The sequence below is a fragment of the Rhamphochromis sp. 'chilingali' genome (genome assembly GCF_963969265.1).
Source record: "Rhamphochromis sp. 'chilingali' genome assembly, chromosome: 7".
Classification (NCBI taxonomy): domain Eukaryota; kingdom Metazoa; phylum Chordata; class Actinopteri; order Cichliformes; family Cichlidae; genus Rhamphochromis; species Rhamphochromis sp. 'chilingali'.
Window position 1 is genome coordinate 26,785,269 of NC_137934.1, and position 21,156 is coordinate 26,806,424.

At 42.0% G+C, this 21,156-nt stretch overlaps 1 protein-coding gene across 10 annotated transcripts in view; it reads left to right on the top strand.

Annotated features, from left to right (window-relative positions):
• The window catches only part of mast2 (microtubule associated serine/threonine kinase 2), a 145,490-nt gene extending 124,931 nt beyond the window's left edge, over positions 1–20,559 (top strand). For 9 of the 10 annotated variants that reach the window (XM_080887876.1, XM_080887880.1, XM_080887878.1 and 6 more), the window contains 20 exons: positions 642–774; positions 888–955; positions 1,203–1,306; positions 1,398–1,606; positions 1,688–1,826; positions 2,078–2,210; positions 2,559–2,724; positions 6,134–6,235; positions 7,852–7,974; positions 8,058–8,167; positions 8,501–8,655; positions 9,103–9,251; positions 9,591–9,770; positions 9,996–10,238; positions 10,474–10,700; positions 12,091–12,213; positions 12,519–12,655; positions 13,317–13,504; positions 13,671–14,221; positions 14,937–20,559. In XM_080887876.1, the coding sequence (XP_080744002.1) occupies positions 642–774; positions 888–955; positions 1,203–1,306; positions 1,398–1,606; positions 1,688–1,826; positions 2,078–2,210; positions 2,559–2,724; positions 6,134–6,235; positions 7,852–7,974; positions 8,058–8,167; positions 8,501–8,655; positions 9,103–9,251; positions 9,591–9,770; positions 9,996–10,238; positions 10,474–10,700; positions 12,091–12,213; positions 12,519–12,655; positions 13,317–13,504; positions 13,671–14,221; positions 14,937–16,481 (4,785 nt within the window). In that variant the 3' untranslated portion in view covers positions 16,482–20,559. The remainder of the gene's footprint in view (positions 1–641; positions 775–887; positions 956–1,202; positions 1,307–1,397; positions 1,607–1,687; positions 1,827–2,077; positions 2,211–2,558; positions 2,725–6,133; positions 6,236–7,851; positions 7,975–8,057; positions 8,168–8,500; positions 8,656–9,102; positions 9,252–9,590; positions 9,771–9,995; positions 10,239–10,473; positions 10,701–12,090; positions 12,214–12,518; positions 12,656–13,316; positions 13,505–13,670; positions 14,222–14,936) is intronic. The other variant, XM_080887879.1, reaches the window with a different exon arrangement.
• The last annotated feature ends 597 nt before the right edge of the window (positions 20,560–21,156 follow it).

Below are 21,156 nucleotides of genomic sequence, written 5' to 3' on the forward strand. Positions count from 1 at the left end.
AGAGGGGGCAGGAAGTGTTTATGTGTGTCCACAAGAAGGGAATAATCAGGCAGTCTGTCTTAGTCAGAGGACACAGAAGTTTCTGCCCAGCAAAACATCCTGTACGTCTGCAGCACCGTCCAAGTCTTCGCTCTGTGATTGCTTTAGAATCACACAGAAGGTTTAGATTGTGTTTTTTTTCTGTGCAGCACTGTTGTTGGGGCAACTCACTTTAAATCAGAGTTGAATATCTTGATCTAATAAGATAACCAGATGAATTTCTGTTTCTCTCCATGTCGAGACTCAAACAGGACGGGAGCATTTTGTGCTAAATTATGATATTTCGTTACTGGAGAATTATCACAGATACAGAACTACACAAAGAATCTTCATATTATATGTTACTGTTTATTGTTATTATTGCAAGGCAAAATACTGAACAGCTAATAAAAGTCTGGACAGGTCGAGGCTTTCAACCGTTTAAATTCACATGTGTCATGGCTGTCATAATAACTTACACACCTGAGATTGTAGGAACCATTTTGGCACCAAAAGAAATAGATTCTCATTCTGTTATTACTTGATTTTGAACCTTAAGCTTTGATTTGTCTCTTTATGCCACTCCTGCTTCATGACCTCCTTCCACTCTCCCTCCTTTGCAGGAGTTTGATCCTGAGGAGTTCTACCACTTGTTGGAAGCAGCTGAAGGCCATGCAAAAGAAGGCCAGGGCATTAAGTCTGACATTCCCCGATACATCATCAGCCAGCTGGGCCTCACCAGGGACCCTCTGGAGGGTAACATCAGCAAACATCAAATATTTCTTATTTAACTGGTTAACTACTGTCTTTTTCTTTGCCCCCCTCGGTTCCTCTTTCTCCTGGTCATTGATCCTTGTGTCTCGTTGTAGAAATGACTCAGCTCAGCAGCTATGATAGTGGAAACCCAGAAACCCCAGAGACAGATGATTCAGTTGACGTGAGTATACAATGAAGGAGTGTTAAATAGGAATCTGTGAAAGTAGACCAAAAATGTAAGCAGTTTAATTGACTTTCATTTTAATCATCTAATCAATTTGAAATCACTTTTCAAGCAACTTGTAGATTCAGAAACATACAAAAGGGTGAATTTTACTAATCATTTATGAAAATACAGTAAATATTTTTTTTCATGGTTCTTCTCTTTGGGTTGAAAACCTTTCATGTTTTTTGCTTTTGTGTTTCAGACTCGAGTAGCCACAGTCCCAGCAGGATCACCACAGACTAAAGCCAAAACCCCTCGAGAGGAGGACTTTGAAAATATCAAGCTCATCAGTAATGGAGCCTATGGGTACAACAGCATTCAACCCATCTCTCTGTCTGTATTTTTAATATATGTTAAGTTCTTTGTAAAACCTGAATACCTTTCTTGTCCTGTGTAGGGCTGTGTTTCTCGTACGTCACAAGGAGACCAGGCAACGATTTGCTATGAAGAAGATCAACAAGCAGAACTTGATCCTGAGGAACCAGATCCAGCAGGCCTTTGTAGAGCGAGACATACTAACATTTGCTGAGAACCCTTTTGTTGTCTCAATGTTCTGTTCTTTCGAGACCAGGAGACACTTGTGCATGGTGATGGAGTATGTGGAGGGTAAGATAATTACTAGTTGTCATTAGTGGTGGTAGTAGTATTATGTTGTCTAATATTGCAACTCTCATGTGTCATCTATAGGTGGCGACTGTGCCACACTCCTGAAGAATATCGGAGCCTTGCCTGTGGATATGGCTCGTATGTACTTTGCTGAAACTGTCCTCGCCTTAGAATATCTTCACAATTATGGCATCGTGCACAGAGACCTCAAGCCTGACAAGTAAGACTCAGATAACTAAAATAGGGATATCCACATCACACTGCACCATGACGAGTGTTTGGAGCAGTCTGAAGCCTTGTTCACAGTGTTTTTTCGCAGTAATTACTTTAACATAAGTTGCTCATATGTGTTTTCTTTTTTATGATTTTGTTGATTATTGTTATTACTAAGGTTAGAAACTAATAGAAATAGTGCACTGTTTTTCCAACATTTGCTGTCTGGACAGAAACTTTCAATTTTCTCTCGTGCAGTCTTCTCATCACATCTATGGGACACATCAAGCTGACGGACTTTGGCCTCTCTAAAATCGGTTTGATGAGTTTGACCACAAATCTGTATGAAGGACACATAGAGAAAGACACCCGGGAGTTTCTGGACAAACAGGTATGAGCTTTTTAAGGCTTATGCATGCATGTTATGACTGACTGTGAAACTGCACACTCACATTTGTCATTCAGAAGTTGTTAGTCAGTGAACACACCCCCGATTCCTTTCTTAAACTTTGAATTATGTCAGTTTACAAAATGAATTTGATGTTTTATTCCGTATGTATGATAAACTCAGCAGAAAGGTTTTACAGAGACAAAGCCCAAGGGCAGTATTTGCATGTTTGCATAGTGTTGGCTTCACTTTTCAGACCCAGAAGTTATGCCTGTCTTTCCTTAACAAAACTGAATAAATACCTTTGTGTGTGTGTTTTTCATGTGCTGAGCTAACGTTCTGCTTTTGCAGGTTTGTGGCACTCCAGAGTACATCGCCCCCGAGGTGATTCTCCGTCAGGGCTACGGCAAGCCGGTGGACTGGTGGGCAATGGGAGTCATCCTGTATGAGTTCCTGGTGGGCTGCGCTCCCTTTTTCGGAGACACTCCAGAGGAGCTCTTTGGTCAGGTTATCAGTGGTGAGTACATCACCTGCTCATTGCTTTTTATTAATGTTGTACTTTGTAAAATCAGGAGTATCCCAATATATAAGGTGCCACAAAGTTGTTGTAGTTCAAAGGGTTTTTAATAATGCAAGAATAATTTACTAAACCAAAGACAAAGGTGGGCAGTAGAGGAGGAGAGTCAGCCAGGCTCCCATAGCTTAATGTGCTCATAAGTGAGCCTCACAGTCGGTGGTTAGTAAGGCTGAAAGAGAAAGAGGGTGACGGTTAATGATGATCATCACAATGAACAAGAATTGAGGGACAAGAAGAAATACATGCATAGTGTCATTTGGCTTTCACTTACATATTCATACTTAATAGATAAAAACATATAATACACATTAATCTATCAATCCATCACTAGGGATGGGCATTGATTAGACTTTAGCAATTTCAGTTCCTTTCCGACTTCATGTGTTACTGACATGAAGTCAGTAACACAAATTACAGTTAAAAAGCAGCACAAAGACGTGATCGCCACAGTGATTCTGCTTTAGAAATATGAACATGTAGAAATGGAGGCAGCAGCCTGACTGTTTGTTCCTTTGTTACCTGTTGAAGTTCAGAATCCAATAAGTGTGAAATTTTAAAAACTGAACTTCAGACTTAGCATTAAGGACTCAATGCTCGATGTCCCTATAACACCTTAGTATTAAGTCACTCCATGCAGATGTGGGTTTTAACCCTTTAAACCCTTTGTGTAGTTACTGGTCTAATAACGGTGTTGCTTTGTAATCAGAATAATAAACATTTGAGCCTGCTGACTCCCAGCCTCAGCGAGAACGGCAGACGTCTTCAGAAATGTTTACATGTAGCTCTGCAGTAAAGGATCCCGGGCTTCTCTGTAAGGACTAAAATCAATTATGATTTCTGCTGTGTTCCTTTCCCCTTTTGAATTCCCTTAGATGATAGGCCTAATCAATAATCATAAACCTGTATTGATCGCACCGTCTCTTTTCTTGACTTCTGCCCACATTAATACAAAGTGGTGATAGAGGGCTGTCATGAAAGACGTGACTCTTGATTGATCTATACTTTTAGTGTTTTACAGGTTAGTGCTCAGAGTTAGTGTCGTTATTGTTGCAAACAGGAATGAATCAGAATACTTTATTGATATTATTGATATATATATATATATATATATATATATATATATATATATATATATATATATATATATATATATATATATATATATATATATATATATATATATATATATATATATATATATATATCAGAGGTGGGACCAAGTCTTTATCCTCAAGTCAAGTCTCAAGTAATGTCAGGCAAGTCAGAGTCGAGTCTCAAGTCACTGGTGTAAAAGTCCGAGTAAAGTCACAAGTCTGAAACTTTGAATTTCGAGTCTTTAAAAAAAAAAAAAAAGCGAAAAAAATAATGTTGCAGTTATATGCTAAATGTAAATATTAGACCATGTAATTTTAAAATCTGTGTTTTTCTCAACACATGACAAAATAGTGAACTTAGAAAATATACACAAATTGTGAAATTGCACCTCTTTAAAATGCAGCTCAGTTAAACTTAGCTCCAATAATAATTTTCACCGACAGTTCTGAGATACGCTGCATGTTATTCTTGGATGCGGTTGTAGGACCAGCTTTAAAATCGCATGACAAAAATATCATACACATTAAAAAAAACTGTATCACCAACGTAGCCTGGACAACATTTGCTAGTTAGATGAAGTCAGCTATCTCATCTTAGCATATTTATATGCATATTTATAATCATACGGTTCTTGGAGTGAGTGCATACACTCATGAAGTTTAGTAACTTCCGGTCACTGCAACAAGCCCAGGTACAGTTTACCGACGGATGGGTACAGGACCTTGAAATGTACCGTGTAGAACGAAAGACCATCGTACGTATCATAAGTTTACCAGTCTCACAAATCGTCTCATAAATACACATTCGTTAACCGTTTATTAATATAACCTTTGAGCTCAACGGTAATTAATTAGTAGTGGAAATAATTTCTGGTACCCATCACAGAAATGTAGCAGTGACAATAATACTGTATGCTGTAATCGTACTGGGCAATTAGTGATACAAAAAACCTGTTTTACCCTGTGAATAAAAGTATATGTTTTTGTCAATGTACCATAATAACAGAAGCGAAACACAATATTGTGTCAGGACAATTCACTATTTATGCACAATAAATAAAGGAGCATAGCGCGACAATTTCTGTTCAGCGCCAGACTTGCTTGTAACCTATATCACCAATTATGTTATGAAAATGACGTATTAACTACTAAAAAACACTGACCTTTGTGTAAATGCTTGGAGCAGACTAACCTGTGAGCTGGAGGGTTCTGGGACGTTATATTTGATCTTTGAATGGCTGCGATCCAGGCCATCCGTCGCCTCTTTGTTACTTCGGAAACATGGCTTGAACAATTTCTCTTCAACGACGTAATCCGATAACAACCGATCTCTTTACCCGTCGGCTTCCCGTGGCTGTCATGCGACCGGCTATTGCAGTTAATAATACAACAGCTTCTTGGCATTTTTGTGTTTCTTTTTATCGCTGTATAACTGATTTTAATTGAAAGCCTGCGTGCGCTAGTACCGCTTGCCACGAGTTCCCAGAATCCTTTGCGGTTCTACCCGTGAATGACGTCACATTTTCAATCTCTATATAATATGCGTGTTAAATTTTATATTTGGGGTAAAATATCAAGTCTTTTCAAGTAAACCGGTTCAAGTCCAATTCAAGTCCCAAGTCATTGGTGTAAAAGTCCAAGTCAAGTCACAAGTCTTAGAACATTTTTTCAAGTCAAGTCTAAAGTCATAAAATTAATGACTCGAGTCTGACTCGAGTCCAAGTCATGTGACTCGAGTCCACACCTCTGAGATATATATATATATATATATATATATATATATATATATATATATATATATATATATATATATATATATATATATATATATATATATACATACACACACACACACACGCGCGCACAAAAGTCACTTATTGATAAATAGCTGAATAAGAAAGAAGAGCATGTGCAAAAAGGGTGTAGCTATTGCAGTATACAGTGTGTTAAGTGGAGGAGTTGTACAAAGAGATGTCCTCAGGCAGGAGTGATTTCCTGTGTTGTTCAGTGGTGCTTTTTGGTAATCTCAGTCTCTCACTGAACGTGCTCCTGTGACTGACCAGCGTGTCATGGAGTGGATGGGAGGTATTATCCAACATTGTTGGATAATGTTGGTTGACTGGTAGACAAAAGTCAGACAAAAGTCTGAGAATCGAGGGAATTTGATCTTTGTTTGTTTGTTTGTTCTTTTAAATGAATACAGACTCATTTCAGTAAGATCAAAGTGTCGTGTGCATGTCTTTGTGCTGTGCTAGATGAGATCATCTGGCCTGAGGGGGATGAAGCTCTGCCTCAGGATGCACAGGACCTTATTTCCAAGCTGCTAAGACAAAATCCTCTGGAGAGACTGGGCACAGGTAATGCACTGTAAAGCAAAAGAGTTTTTCAAGAATTAGATAAACATTACCACAAAGAAGTGCTACACTAAGATAAGACAAGACAAAACGTAGAAATGTATGTGACCATAGGAGTGTGCTGGTGTGCCTGTGTGAATTATTTAAACAGATTTTTATTTTGACCTTGGCAGTGTGTCAGTAAAACTGCTTTGGTTGCTGAACCTTCAAAGAAATCAGTAGCGTTGCCTTTGCCGCTGTGTGAAATTGCAATATTGTGTTGGAACCCATTCATCTCAACTCCCTTATCATTTTAGTCATGTAGAAATAACTGTTACTACACAGTCAAAAGTTTGGACACACCTTCTCATGTAATGGTTTTCCTTTGTTTTCACTGCTTTCTACATTGTAGATACAGCCACCACCCTTTGCCACTCTTTGCTTTTTTGACTTTTGTGATGTAGTCACCTGAAATGGTTTTCACTTCACAAGTGTTCCTTGTCAGGGTTCATTTGTAGAATTGAACTACTGTTAGAACTCATATTATGGCAAGAACCAATCAGCTAAGTAAAGAGAAACGACAGTCCATCATCACCAACATCACATCAGATTAGAGGCCAAATAAGCGCCACACAGTTCCAGTAGCAGACACATCTTCACATCAACTGTTCAGAGGAGACTGCCCAGATCAGGCCTTTATGGTCAAATAGCTGCTAAGAAACCACTACTAAGGAAAACCAACAAGCAGAAGAGATTTGTTTGGGCCAAGAAACACAAGGAATGAACATTAGACCAGTGGAAATCTGTGCTTTGGTCTGATGAGGCCAAATTTGAGATCTTTGGTTCCACTCACCGTGTCTTTGAGCGACGCAGAAAAGGTGAACAGATGGTCTCTACATACATGCTTCCCACCGTAAAGCATGCAGGAGGAGGTGTGATGGTGTGGGGGTGCTTTGCTGGCAACACTGTTGGGGATTTATTCAAAATTGAATGGCACAGTGAACCAGCATGGCTACCACAGCATCCTGCAGCAACATCCCATTTCTGTTTAGTTGGACCATCATTTATGTTTTAACAGGACAATGACCCCAAACACACCTCCAGGCTGTGTTAGGGCTATTTACCAAGAAGTAGAGTGATGGAGTGCTGCGCCAGATGGCCCGGTCTCCTCAGTCACCTGACCTAAGCCCAATTGAGATGGTTTAGGATGAGATGGACTGCAGAGTGAAGGCCAAAGGGCCAACAAGTGCTCAGCATCTCTGTGAACTCCTTCAAGACTGTTGGAAAACCATTTCAGGTGACTTCCTCATGAAGCTCATCGAGAGAACGCCAAGTGTGCAAAGCAGTAATCAAAGCAAAGGGAGAAGACGTGTCCAAACTTCTGACTGGTAGTATATAGTGAAAAACTTATTTTGGAATGTAATTCTCTTTCTTCCCATGTTTCAGAGGCCTTTTTGTGTTCCGCATCACTGTCTTTGGCTTTTTTGTAGATGTTCAGTTAGACCCTGTCAGCATGCGTTCTGCTAACTTGTAGGTTGTTCTTTGATGCTTGTGTTCCCCACTCCACCTCCACCCCATCACCTACCCACCATATATATCTCAATCCTTTCTATCTTCTCTTTAATTTTTCAACTCCACAGGAAGTGCCTTTGAGGTGAAGCAGCACCAATTCTTCACAGATCTGGACTGGAACAGCCTGCTAAGACAGAAAGCCGAGTTCATCCCCCAACTGGAGTCAGAGGATGACACCAGTTACTTTGACAGTATGTCTGCCAGTGCCTTACAGAGATTGTTCACTGTTTGAAAGTCATGTAGTCTCGTCACAACCAACATGTGTCTGTCTCAGCTCGTTCTGATCGCTACCACCACGTGGATTCAGAGGAGGAGGACGATACCAATGATGAAGAACACGTGGAGATACGACAATTCTCCTCCTGTTCGCCTCGCTTCAGCAAGGTACACATTGACTCATCCATGTCTTGTACTTTTAAATCAGCTGGATCTTTATTTGGAAGGTTATGCTCAGTAAATAAGCCAAAACCCTCAAATGACAGATATCAGTGAAATAAATGACCTTTTGATAATTTAATATTAGATACTAACATATTTTTGATTGTTTTAGTGTGTTTGAACTGATACACTTGGAGGATATTCTTAATGCCAGGGCAGCTTACCATTTGATCCTGAGGACCATCAAAGATTTTGGCATTGCATATATATTCAGAGTCAGAAAGGATTAAGAGTCTCTGCTCTAAAGATGATGTCTGATGCAGAGAAATGTTTTTATAGGTGTACAGCAGCATGGAACGTTTGTCTCTGCATGAGGAAAAGAGGACACCTCCTCCCACCAAACGCAGCCTCAGTGAGGAGGGAGGAGATCGCATCGACAGCCTGAGTGGACTCAAGTCCAGAGATCGATCTTGGATGGTGGGATCTCCGGAGATGTGAGTTCATTTACAAAAAAGACAACAGATATTTCCGAGCAGACATGTCTGTGCAAATCCACATTGGGTATTTGTGGGTGAGCTGTGGGGTTGTGTGGTCTTGTTGACAAAAACCCGCGTGGGCCCCGGGCCTGCTCATGGTCCATAGCAGTTTTGCCCTTTTGTGGCTCCAGTAGGGAAACCCACACATAAACAATGGGCATACTGTGGGTATGTCCCACTGTCGTCCAGTTGGGCCCCACATTTCATGCCAGTTCTTGCGGCCACAGTAGGCTGTGGGCCATATGTATTTACCCAAATTTCCCCTGCATGCCCCAAGTGAGCATGTTTGCTGGTTTATGTACTTTTTGCTTTATTTCTAGTTAAAAATTATGATGATGATGATGTTTTCAGCTTTATTTAGTAGCTGTTCATGTGTTTGTTCTGTCCTGTCCTTCACCTTTACAGCCTGCGGAAGCGTTTGTCAGTCTCTGAGTCTTCCCACACAGAGAGTGATTCAAGCCCACCCCTGACAGTCAGGAGACGCTGCTGCTCTGCTATCATTGAGATGCCGCGCTTTGCTATCTCTTCAGAGGAGGAAGGAGGCCAAGGGCAAGGTAAAGAAAGGCTAGCTCTGATAAACTGAAATAACCAAATTTCAGGGCAAAACTGTCCTTCAGCACAGTCTACAAACAACTGCCTACAAGTTGTTGCTGAAGTTTTTAATTTTTACCAGTTCCTGCATTTACCTGCCACAAAATCCCCCAGTTTCTTCTGATAAATATGCTGTATCTGTCATGCTCTTTCATGTGCATGTCCAGTACACATAGCACAGCGAGTAGCTTAGCCCAAAAGAAGTTATTCATAAATGTTTTATTTATTTATTTTTAAAAAAAGATGTAATAAGATATAATAAGTTGTAACTTATTTGTGCCTCTAATTTGCTGATTTCTAAGGTGCACTTGGAAGTCGAAAGAGTCCCAGCCTGCTTGGCCCAAATGCAGTCAGGGGCCTGCGATGTGATGAGCTGCCCCTCGCCATCCCAGAGCTTCCAGTGGAAAGAGAGCTGAAGCTCGACGAGTCTCCCACCACACCAAGCTCCACCTCCAGCCAACTGAGCAAAGCCACACTCACTCGTCAGTGTAGTTTAAACACCTTATATACTAAGATAAAAATGTTAATGCTAATAGTACTAATGTGGTTTGTTGTTTTTAGGGGGATTAAATGGGTCACATGAAAAAGTTACAAATGTGAAGATGAATATGAACGAAAAAGATTGTTTCCACATCTTTTAAAGCTTTCAGGTCTGACCTAATTTGCTACTTTTGGTGTTATTCCTCAATTTTCCTATGTGAATACAGCAGGCAGTTCAGGCGATGCGTGCGAACGTGCCAACAGCAGTAACGGTGGTGCCAGCGGAGGTGCCAAAGCTGCAGCAGACAGCGACTCTCCCTCCATTCCAAAGGCCATCAGTGACCTGGCAGCTCGTAGGGCTCGCCATCGCATGCTGTCTGGAGATGCAGACAGACACGCAACGACCAGGCCGCTCAACAAGGTCATCAAGTCGGCCTCGGCTACAACGCTGTCGCTGATGATTCCTGCAGGTGCTTTCAAACATTCAAAAAATTAGGTTCTTAAAACCAAAAAGACAACATGAACAGCATTAACTTGGTCATAGTATTTTGAATTATTGTGGACAGCTGCTGTCCTTTGCACTAGAGTAGAATGAATCTGCAACCATGCTACATGAAATCAGGTATAATCTGTCATGTTTTGTTCTTTGTGTGGTTTTTGTGTTTTGTTTTGGGTTTTTTATTTTGTTTTTTTGTTTTTTGAAAGACCATCATGGCGCCTCGCCATTGGCCAGCCCGATGTCTCCCCACTCACTGTCATCCAATCCATCATCACGAGACTCTTCACCAAGCCGGGACCTGTCTCCAGCTGTGACTAATGTCAAACCTGCCATCATCATCCACAGAGCTGGAAAGAAGTATGGTTTTACTCTGAGAGCCATCCGAGTGTACATGGGTGACTCTGACATCTACACTGTACATCACATGGTCTGGGTGAGTGTCGCACCAGATTTAGTAATGATACTGATGATAAGTACCATATGTTTAAAAGAAAAACCAAACTGGTGACAGCAGATAGCTGCCCCTGACTGATTCTGGTCTTCCCTAAGGCTTCTTCCTGTTAAAAGGGAGTTGTTTTCTCCCTGCTGTCACCAGGTTTTTGCTCATTAACTTTTTGTCTGATTGCTGGGCTTTATTTTCAAATACTGCAGGGTCTTGACCTATACCATAAAGTGTGTTAAGACGACTGTTGTTGTAAATTTGTGATATATATTGAGTTAAAAACAGTGGACTATAGGACAAAAGGATAAAGCTAAAGCTACACCGGGTGTATAAAATGTCAGTTAAATACAGAATGTAATGATTTGTAAGACATCGCTTTTAAGGATATGAAGGAAAGTAAACTTGATAAAATACATCAAGTAAAACAAACACATCAGCAGATGAATGGCTACTCATTTTTGAAACTGCCAGCAGGACATTTAAAAATAGTTGTGGCAGGGACACATTTAGGCTTGTTTGGTAATTCTCTCTTTAAGTGAAATTCTGTAAGTGTTTGGAAACTGAGAAGAGCAAATGAAGTTGTTCTGAAAGCTAAATGTTTTCCATTTTCTTACTTGATAGAACATTTCAGGTGTTCAACATTTAGTGCCCCCCTTTATTGTGTTTGTCTTTATAAATGTTTGTAGTCGACAGGTCCGGGCTGCAGGCAGGCCAGTTTTGCATCTGCAGCTTTATTACAATATAGTCATAAAGTCATGTTTGTGTTGATGAAATAAACAAGGTCTTCCTTGAAAGGTAAAATGCATTGCTTCAAAATCTGTATACATTGCGGCGGCCTTCACAGATGTGAGAAACTACCCATCCTATGTGCACTAATGTACCCCAACTGGCTTTCAGCTGCTTGCAGATAACAAGCTTGGTCTGTCTCTGCTACAGGACAGACCAAGTTTTCATTGATGAGAGCTCAGGATAGTTTTGAACTTTTCCTCTTAAATTGGCGTGGGCTCAGAGAAGGTAGCTCCTTTTCTGGATCGTATTTGTTGTGTGCATAGCAGAGTTTTAACTAACGTTTGTGGATGCAGCTGCTATTTTCACCGAGATATCTGAAAACACAATTTGTATCAGATTTAACAATAAAAAATATTTTTTTTGTTTTAAGCTGTTAAACTATTTGGCCAAACTGTCTTTCATGTGTGGTAGCTCTTTCCCCATTATCACTTTGTTTTAACAGATGTCTGTGAAAGGACTCTGTAATAGTATCACTGTGTTTGCAGGTTTCTTGTTGTTTGACAGAAGGTGGCAGTAATAGTACTTTTTTCGTTCACTTTCTCCCTCCTCTTTTTTTTCCCTTACACTCGTCTAACTCTCTGCTCACTGCCAGCATGTGGAGGAAGGGGGACCGGCCCACGAGGCAGGGCTCAGAGAGGGTGACCTGATCACCCATGTTAATGGGGAGCCGGTCCATGGCCTGGTTCACACAGAGGTAGTGGAGCTTATTCTAAAGGTACGGGATCACAACCTTTTGTACTCACTAAAGTAACTTTTTCAGCGGACAGCAAAAACATCAGTCTTCTCCTTCTGTTTGTGTTCTTTCTGTTTAAATCGATTCTTTGCAAAATAAAGATATGATTCAAGCTGATAAAAATTCTGTGACCTTGCATGTGGTAACAGAATTTTACACCTTGCATGTGTATGAGTTGAGAAGTCAGACCTTTCGACTTCTCAGCTCATACACACAACTTTAAATGTTTTGTAAAGATATCTTTTTCTGAAAGTAAGAAATGTTTCTCTTGCTTGGTCGTCACTCAGAGTGGTGCCAAAGTGTCCATCTCTGCAACCCCGTTTGAGAACACGTCCATCAAAGTCGGCCCTGCTCGAAAGACTACCCACAAATCCAAGATGGCAAGACGAAATAAGAAAACCAAGAACAAGGAGGGACAGGACAGGTGGGAAATATACACACACAAGTCGAGCAATAACAAGCGTGCTTGTGCAAAGAATTCTTGAACAATCTTAGGAGTTTGTTGGACAGTTGGACTTGTTTCAGTTTGTTGAAAACATTTCACCTCTGATCCAAGAGGATCAGAGGTGATCTTTGGTTTAAAAACAGTCCCAGAACAGGGATGTTGCGACAATGACAGTGGGACTCTTCACCTTTTGCCCTTTGATCAGTGGTTGTTGATCAATGGTCGTGACAATTTGCATATTAATGATCAATGAACTGACCTCACAGCCCATTGTTCGTCAGTGGTGCTAGTTTCAGTCATTGTGCAAATGTACTGTTTATAAGATTGGGGAAACCTGCAGTCTGCTGAGACTGAAGAAGTCACTTGGATGAGTGACAAAATGTTTCTCCCACTGAAAACACTACGTCCAGATGAGCAGAATCCACCTTTTGGAATTTACTTACCAGGATGATCCAGCATGGATCAATGCTTCTTACCTTTTGCTTTTTTATAACTAAAAATCAGGTTGGATGAGAGTTTAAATGTCTTCAAACATAAAGAAGTCCACTTACCTCCTCTTTAAGCTCCTAAGACCATGACTTTTATGACTGAGAACCTACACAGACAGTTCTTGATCAATTAATTGTTTCACCTCCCACAGTAAGAAGAGGACATCTCTTTTCCGGAAAATCACCAAACAGGCATCTCTCCTCCACACTAGCCGCAGTCTGTCCTCTTTAAACCGCTCACTGTCATCAGGGGAAAGTGGCCCCGGCTCACCAACACACAATCTGTCACCTCGGAGCCCAACACAGGGCTACAGGTCCACGCCAGACTCCACGCATTCAGGTGAGACACACATTTGGATAGATTTTTGTTTTTTGTTTTTAAATCTGTGTGTGTATGTCTGTTTTTTGTTTTGTTTTTTTACATGTGCAAAACACACATTCAAAATAAAACGAATCATATTTGGTATATCTCCGCTACATTATTGTTCTTCCTTTATACCCCACAGTGGGTGGGAACTCTTCCCAGAGCAGTTCACCCAGCTCGAGCGTCCCAAACTCTCCAGCAAGCTCCGGCCACATTCGACCCAGCTCCTTACATGGACTTGCACCAAAGCTCCAGCGCCAGTACCGCTCCCCTCGGCGCAAGTCAGCTGGCAACATTCCCCTCTCCCCTCTGGCCCGTACACCTTCTCCCACCCCTCAGAGCAGCTCTCCTCAGCGCTCTCCTTCACCACTCTCCAGCCACACTCTTGGCCAGTCTGCCATGGGTCAGTCATTCCCTGTGAAGCTCCACTCCTCTCCTCCTCTGGTGAGGCAGATATCCAGACCCAAGAGTGCAGAGCCTCCACGTTCTCCGCTCCTCAAGAGGGTGCAGTCAGCTGAGAAACTAGCAGCCTCTCTCACTAACTCTCCTTCATCTTCGGGCATGGCAGCAGCAGCAGAAAAGAAGCTGGCAGTTGGAGCAGCTGTGGGGAGCCGTAAACACAGCCTGGACATCTCGCATTCTGAGTTTAAGAAGGAGATTCTGCAGAGGGAGCCGAGCTTACAGAGCCTCCAGGTAGATACTGCCTTCACACAAAGTTGGGTCTAACACATAATCAACAAAATAATCATAATAATGAGAGTTTGTTTAGGACATGCAAGTATTATGGTTCTTACATTTGGAAATACATCTGTTGTGGGGGAGATAAAAAGTTTTTATTTTGATATAACAAATAGGCAATGAGATCCAAAATGTAAAGAAGAAGTCTTCGTGTGTGTGTGTGTGTGTGTGTGTGTGTGTGTGTGTGTGTGTGTGTGTGTGTGTGTGTGTGTGTGTGTGTGTGTGTGTGTGTGTGTGTGTGTGTGTGTGTGTGTAGGACTTATTGTTCCCAAATGGTAACTAAGTTAAAGCTAAAATAAAATGTGTGTAAACTGGTGATGAAATGTTGTAGCTCTACTGAGCTTTGCTTCTTCTGTGGGGTTTCAGATGACTTTTTTTTCTTAGACACAAGCAGAGAAAGTTTTATTGCAGAGTTTGTATTATATACCAGCACAGTCAAGCCCGTAACCTAGTTTAGCTTTCCCCAAAACACATTATTGTTGAACACAGCACATTGCAGAAATCGATTAAATTCTAACAGTGGAATCCACAACACTGTCAGTTTTTAGCTTCCCAGACAGCAGATCTCAGGATAGGTAACGGTTCTCTTCACTGTGCAAAGAGTGGGATTTTCAGAATGGTGAGTGCTTTAACAAGGATATTCTGTGTCTGTTTGCTTATTGACCACTAGGAGTCATCCAGCGAGGGTCTGCTGTCTTCAGCAGGACGCGGCGTGGAGAAAGGCAGTCTGCACAAACACTCTTCTTCATCCAGGAAGTTAGGGCGGCAGGAAGGAGATGGCACACTCGGTGTGGTGTCTGGCTCGCTGGGTCTGTCAGCAGGGAAGAGCAAGCTGAAGGACAAACTGTCAGCCATCAGGCAAGACAGAGCTGAGCGAAGAGAGTCTCTGCAGAAGCAAGATGCCATCCATGAGGTGGATTCATCTGAGGATGAGACAGACGAAGGCTCAGAGGACAGCCAGGATGGACGCAGGGGGAATATGTCCACTCCACCTCCTCTTCTGAGACCCACCACTGTGAGAACAGGTCCTGGAGGCACGCTGCCATCCCTTTGCCTCTCCCCCTGCACTCCTCATGCTACATTCAGTCATACAGGGCCCTCTCAGGTAGGCAGACCCAGCCACTCGCACACTTTACCACCTGTTGCAGAGACTAAGCCCAGTCAGACTCCCTGCTCTCAAGGGTCAACAGATGGAAGCTTGGCCTCGTCCACAGAGGACGATGCAAGACGAGAGAGGAAGGTTCTAGAGCCCAGCAGTACAACAAATACCATTCAGGGTCCCCTTCCTTTTTCCACACCAGGCAGTGCATTCATCTCAGTTAGCAAGGACACTTTTATTAAGCCAGCTCCTCCAAAAGACTCAAAGACTGTCATGGGAAAGACTGTACCATCAGAACCCAGAGCAGATGGCCAAATGATCGACAGATCCAGAATCACCACTCCCTGTACAGAGAGCTCCACAGGTACTCCAAAGACCACAGACTCCAAGACCACCACAAGTACTGCAGAGTGCCAAACCACTGACACCCGCGATACTGCTCGCACTTCTTGCTCATCTCCAGGCATCCCTAAGGAGAAGAAGGAGGCTGACAATCGGAGACTGTGTGCAGCTGCTGCTGCTGCAAGTCTCTGCACCTCACCTTCATCCTCTTCCAGCTCTAATTCAAGTTCAGGATCCCCAGTTCCCCCTTCTGAAAGTGGGGTTGACAAAGTTGTGTCCCAGCTCGCAACAGTAGCTAAAAGTGTTCTGGGTCCAGTCAAATTCAACACCAAGGAGCAGAAACCATCCAGAGGTGGCGCCTCAGAAGTCCCACCTGCTGACCCTGTCCCTTTCCCCTCCAAACAGGTCCCGACCCTTCAGTCACCTCAACTCTCCCCAAACAGGCAGAAAACTCAATGCGTTGCTTCACCAACCACCACCAACCACATGAGACCAGCCAAATTGACCACCCCAGCTTCTCACCCTCGATCCTGCACAGATGTTCCAGAAAGGCATGCATCAGAGTCTGCAGGCAGAGACAACACTGCCACCTCTGCATTTGCACAGAGGTTCGGTACAACAGCAGCAGCAGCAGCAGCAGCTCAGTCCACTCTTAGCACAGCCCCACCCACTTCTGCAGCAACTGAGCCTCAGCGCAAGAGGTCAGACCCCCAGACGACGACAGCTACCACTGCTGCCTCGCAACAAGACAAAGCAACCAGCAAGAAGACGTAGCAGCAAACCTACCACAGTACCAGAATAAAACATAAAGATCACAGGGCTCAGTGTTGGCTCCAAGTTTTAAAACTTTGAAAAACTGCATGTTCGGGGAAAAAACACATTTACAACATCACACTAATCAGAAAGCAAAGTAAACGCACAGCAGGAGAGCTGAGAAGCAGAGCCAGATGTGATAGTCCCAGCTTTAATCCAGCTGTTCTGTGCTCTTTATGATTATCTTATGTTCATGTGAGTTCTTGCTTGACAGAATATGATGAGGAGTTTGGGGGTCTTTGCTTTTCTGCAAACATATAAGGGGCTAGAAACACAGTACTGCTCAGCAGTCCAAGGAGACACTACTTTAAAAAGTACACACACACACACGCGCACAGCTTTTTCACTCCTCTTGTGCTGCCTCATTATCTCACCTTGATGTCGAGCAGAGCCTCCACACATGTTCCTCGAAGAGATCAGGACGTGCCTTACTTAACGCACTCCTCTTTCTCCCTCTTTTCTATTCCTATTCACATCCCTCCTTTCTGAGCATCCACTTATGATTGACAGAAAGTTGTATCTGAGCAATAAAGTGCAACATTATATTTAGTAAACTGTTTAAATGCATTATAGAATTGTTAGTAAGAGTCAAGCATCGTCATTGTACATGCAGCACCCAGCGAAATAGGCCAAATTCTGCTCTCACTGTGCTCCCTGTTGATCCAACACTGTCGGTCTTCAGGACCCTCTGGGTCTGCTTCACCCTTTGCAGCCGACTGAACGTCTCTGAAACTTTTATTCTGTTATTGCACAGCAAACTGTGCACCTGCTGGACATTTTGCAGAGTTCATCGTTTTCCTGGATTATCCTCTGTTCCCAGTGTTTTTAATAGTTTTATTTCTATCATGCGCGGCTAAGTTTTTTAGTTTGTTTTTGTTGTTTTTTTAACTTTAAAACTGCTTAAAATAAGAGCATCTAATAAATAAAATGAAAACTTGCAGTGGTTTTTGCTGACTTTCTGACACGGCTGTTGTACAGCAGCGTTGGCTCGCACTGAGTGAAGTATCGGAGGAACAGGACAGGAATGCGGCCAAGTCAGTGTCTCTTCAGTGTTTGAACTAATCATTTTCACATAGTCTAAGCCCTGAAATGTCCTGATTTCCAGCAGATGGAAACTAGCACATTTAGGGTGAAGTACAGGATTTGTACAAATACTGAAATATTGTCTCTCCCCTCTTGTTTTACCAGATATATTCATCCATACATTGTGTCAGTTTTAGATGATTACCTTTTCAATACATGTATTCTTTACAAGGATTGTGCCGTACTCATAATTTGTTGCAGGTTTTCCGATGTCCTTTAACTGTCTTGACCCCATAATCAGTGTTTGAGTATTTTATATGATGTGGGATCAGGTTTTAGGAATGGGGAAACCCTGGACACTGCTATTTATAGATGTCAGCGGCTGTCCCATTAGGCCCTTGCTCTTTCAAAATGGACAGTGGATCTCACCCATTGTGGTATAACTGTGATCCTCCAGCTCCATTTTTATTTTTCTGTTCTGTGCAAAGAAACAGGGAGACAGATTTAGTGAGTGGTCCTGGTGGTGAGATAGGATTGTAGATTGCCGCTGTACGGCACTGCAGATGCAAAGGATTTGATCACGTGCCTGACTTTTATTGACTCAGTCGTCTACAAAAACCTAATTTAGTTATACCAGAATTCAATTAAAGCAGAAACGCTCAGATGCACCATTTAAAACAAAAGAATTCCAGTGGATGTAAAGTAACATGACCAGTTTTCACCTGAAACCCTGCTCTGCTGGGTCTCCATTCAGTTATTTTTGGCCCCCGTCTGCCTCTGAAGGCTGCACTGCTTTTATTTGGTATCAGGACCAACTCGCTGTGTTCATCCTGTAAAGTTTTCTTTCTGTATGACACGAGTAGGAATCTGTGCATGATCGTCTGTGTAGAATATTTCAAAGTATGTTGTGTTTTATACACTGTTTGCGTGGGTGTGTGTCCAGAATTCCCTGCAGCCTACCCGTGTATGTGTGCTGGGCTGTCGACATGTCTGTGTCAGTCATGAGGCTCTGCACGAAGCGTTGATCTCGCATGATTGGGAAGAAAGGCAAACTGTCACTGAAAGGAGAGCCGGTCTGGATGTTTGACCACTGATTCTGAGAGCTACTACTGTTTTTGCAGGTGAAAGCAAAAACTGCACTTAGCTTGTTTAATTCAGTGATTTCAGTGTTTTTTGTTTTTGATTTACACTTTAATGACGAACTGATTTGATCCTTAGTAATTTTAGTTTGATCTTTCAAAGTGAGCTCAAAGCACACAAAGCCCAACCCACAGGATGGCCTCTTCTCGTGTGTTTAAAGTGTTTTGTGTCTGGTGTGGAGCTTGTTTCACTGCAGGGGGAGCAGCAGAGTTCATTCGTTTCAGTTTGCATATTAAGGACACTGTAAAAGTGACTTTGACAGTGACTGTGGTAATCTGTATTATGTTTACATGTTGATTATGTTTGTTTGTGTATATGTGTTGGGGGGTGGGAGTGTCAATGGAACTTCTAACAGGCTAGGATGATTATCAGCAAGGTGAGCATAATGTGATAGGTTCATATTGTGTCATGTGACGAAGAGTTTGCAAATGATGGCGATTCAGCACATTTCTCTGCTGTCTGTGGGTTTGTCTGTGGAACGCATCAGTGGCACGGAGCCGTTCCCCTCTGAGGATCAGAGCGCTCTGGCCGATCTGACGAGAGTCGGGGAGTTAATAACTTTTTGTACATCATCAAACTTGAACAGTTTAGTGTCAATGAGATTATCCGACCATACTGGATGTTGTTTATACACACAGTCCAAACCTTTTGGTTCTTTCTGTTGCATTATCAAGATAATGGTGTTGGGAGAGAGAATAGCCTGGAGCAGAAATCATTCTGTGGGCAGATTTTTAACCACTGATTAATTTTTAGAGCAAGTGAGCACGTGATTGTAAGCATGTGTAAAGATTTGAGCCCAAAAACTGTTCTGTCTGTGGACTGAAGCAAGAAACGAGTAGTTGGATTTATTTTAACTGTGTTCTCAGTTTTGGATTTTTCTGTTTACAGAAAAACTGGAACTAGAGTAGAGTCCGTTTCAACAGCATGTTTTCATGTATCCTTATTAAAAATCTACGTTATATATCAACTAACAAATGGTGACCAATATCAGTCAAATGTGAGTACTGCCGCCTCACAAATCTGCAAAAACGGTCTTTGGCAAAGACTGTATTCCAATTCCAATTAACAAACTTACGTGGATTTGACCTCATGGGTCATCTGAAAGCTAGCATTCACCAATAGGCATCAAAGTGAGGTTGGTGCTGGCAAGGAGCAAGCTCATTTTGCTATGATTGCAAACACAAATGTTGTAGTTTCATCATTTGTAAACCCCCACAGATGATAACCGTGTTGAGATTCCAGACCACAAAATATAAGTGTGCTCTACAACTTCTGTTCTCATGCGGCAGTTTTGTTCTCGATTGACCTCCACAGATCGAACTGAGTATACTGACCTGCTTATGGTGTCCCACGCTTCGTCCCAAGTCCTGGGATCGATTAACAAATGGAATTATGATTTAGTCACTGAAGAGCTTCCCTACGCTTCTGACTCACAAGCATCACAAGGATCGACGAGCTTTTACTGTGAGGCATATAGATGATTTAAACATGTGACTGTGGGTATGATGAGGTACGAGGAGAAGCGTTATTATTACCACTGAACCACCACTTCATGAGATTCAGTGCTGTTTCAACGTACATCCGTTAAACTGATATTAAGGGATTGTGTTGGCTCTGTAAAGCAAGAAAAATACTTTTATTGCCTCGAGTCTTGTAGACAAGAGCAGTATCTCCACGCTTTGTGTTGTCTTGTAGGAGTGATGAAGATGAGAAAGAAGATTTAGCTGTGTATTGTAAAAGCTTCAGAAAAGGTTTAAGAGGGAGAGATGGGGGGAAAAAACATTGCTAGAATAAAAACCAGTGCAATATCTTTTTATTTTTTATTGTGGTAAAAGCATGTTGTTGTCAATGTTACCTTGCAACAGTAATAAAGTTTCTTTTCATACTCTACGCTTGCGTTGTGCACTGATTGATTGTGTTTTTACAATTTGCTCTCTTTTATGTGGTGCATCACGCTTTTTACATTAAGGCAGATTTTTAGGGAGAGTTCTTCCACTGAACACATAAAGTCACATCCAATAAATGACAACTGACCCCAGGTTTAAACAATGCCTCAAGCTGCTGACAACAGCTACACTGCAAAAAGGTCTCTTAAGTTATTTTGTGGCTGAGTCCTCGGAAGAAAATTCCTTTTTTGTGTTTGTTAAATGAAATCATTTAACTTGTTTCTAACAAATTTCACTAAATTGCTGATTACTTTTAGAAACAAAAGGGAAAAAAATAGGTGGGTAATGTCATTGATCTTGAACTTGTATAACATTCAAACCACTGACAGGTGAAGTGAATGAGATTGATTGTCTGGTGCCAAGAGATGGAATTCATTAGACAGCAAGTGAAGAGTCAGTTCTTGAAGTTTGGAAGTAATGGGCAGTAAGTAATGAAGGGCCTGACTTTACTGTGATGACCTGGACAACAGAAACCTGAGGCTTCAAAATGTTAACAAGCCAACTGATGATGTCATGGCCACTTCATC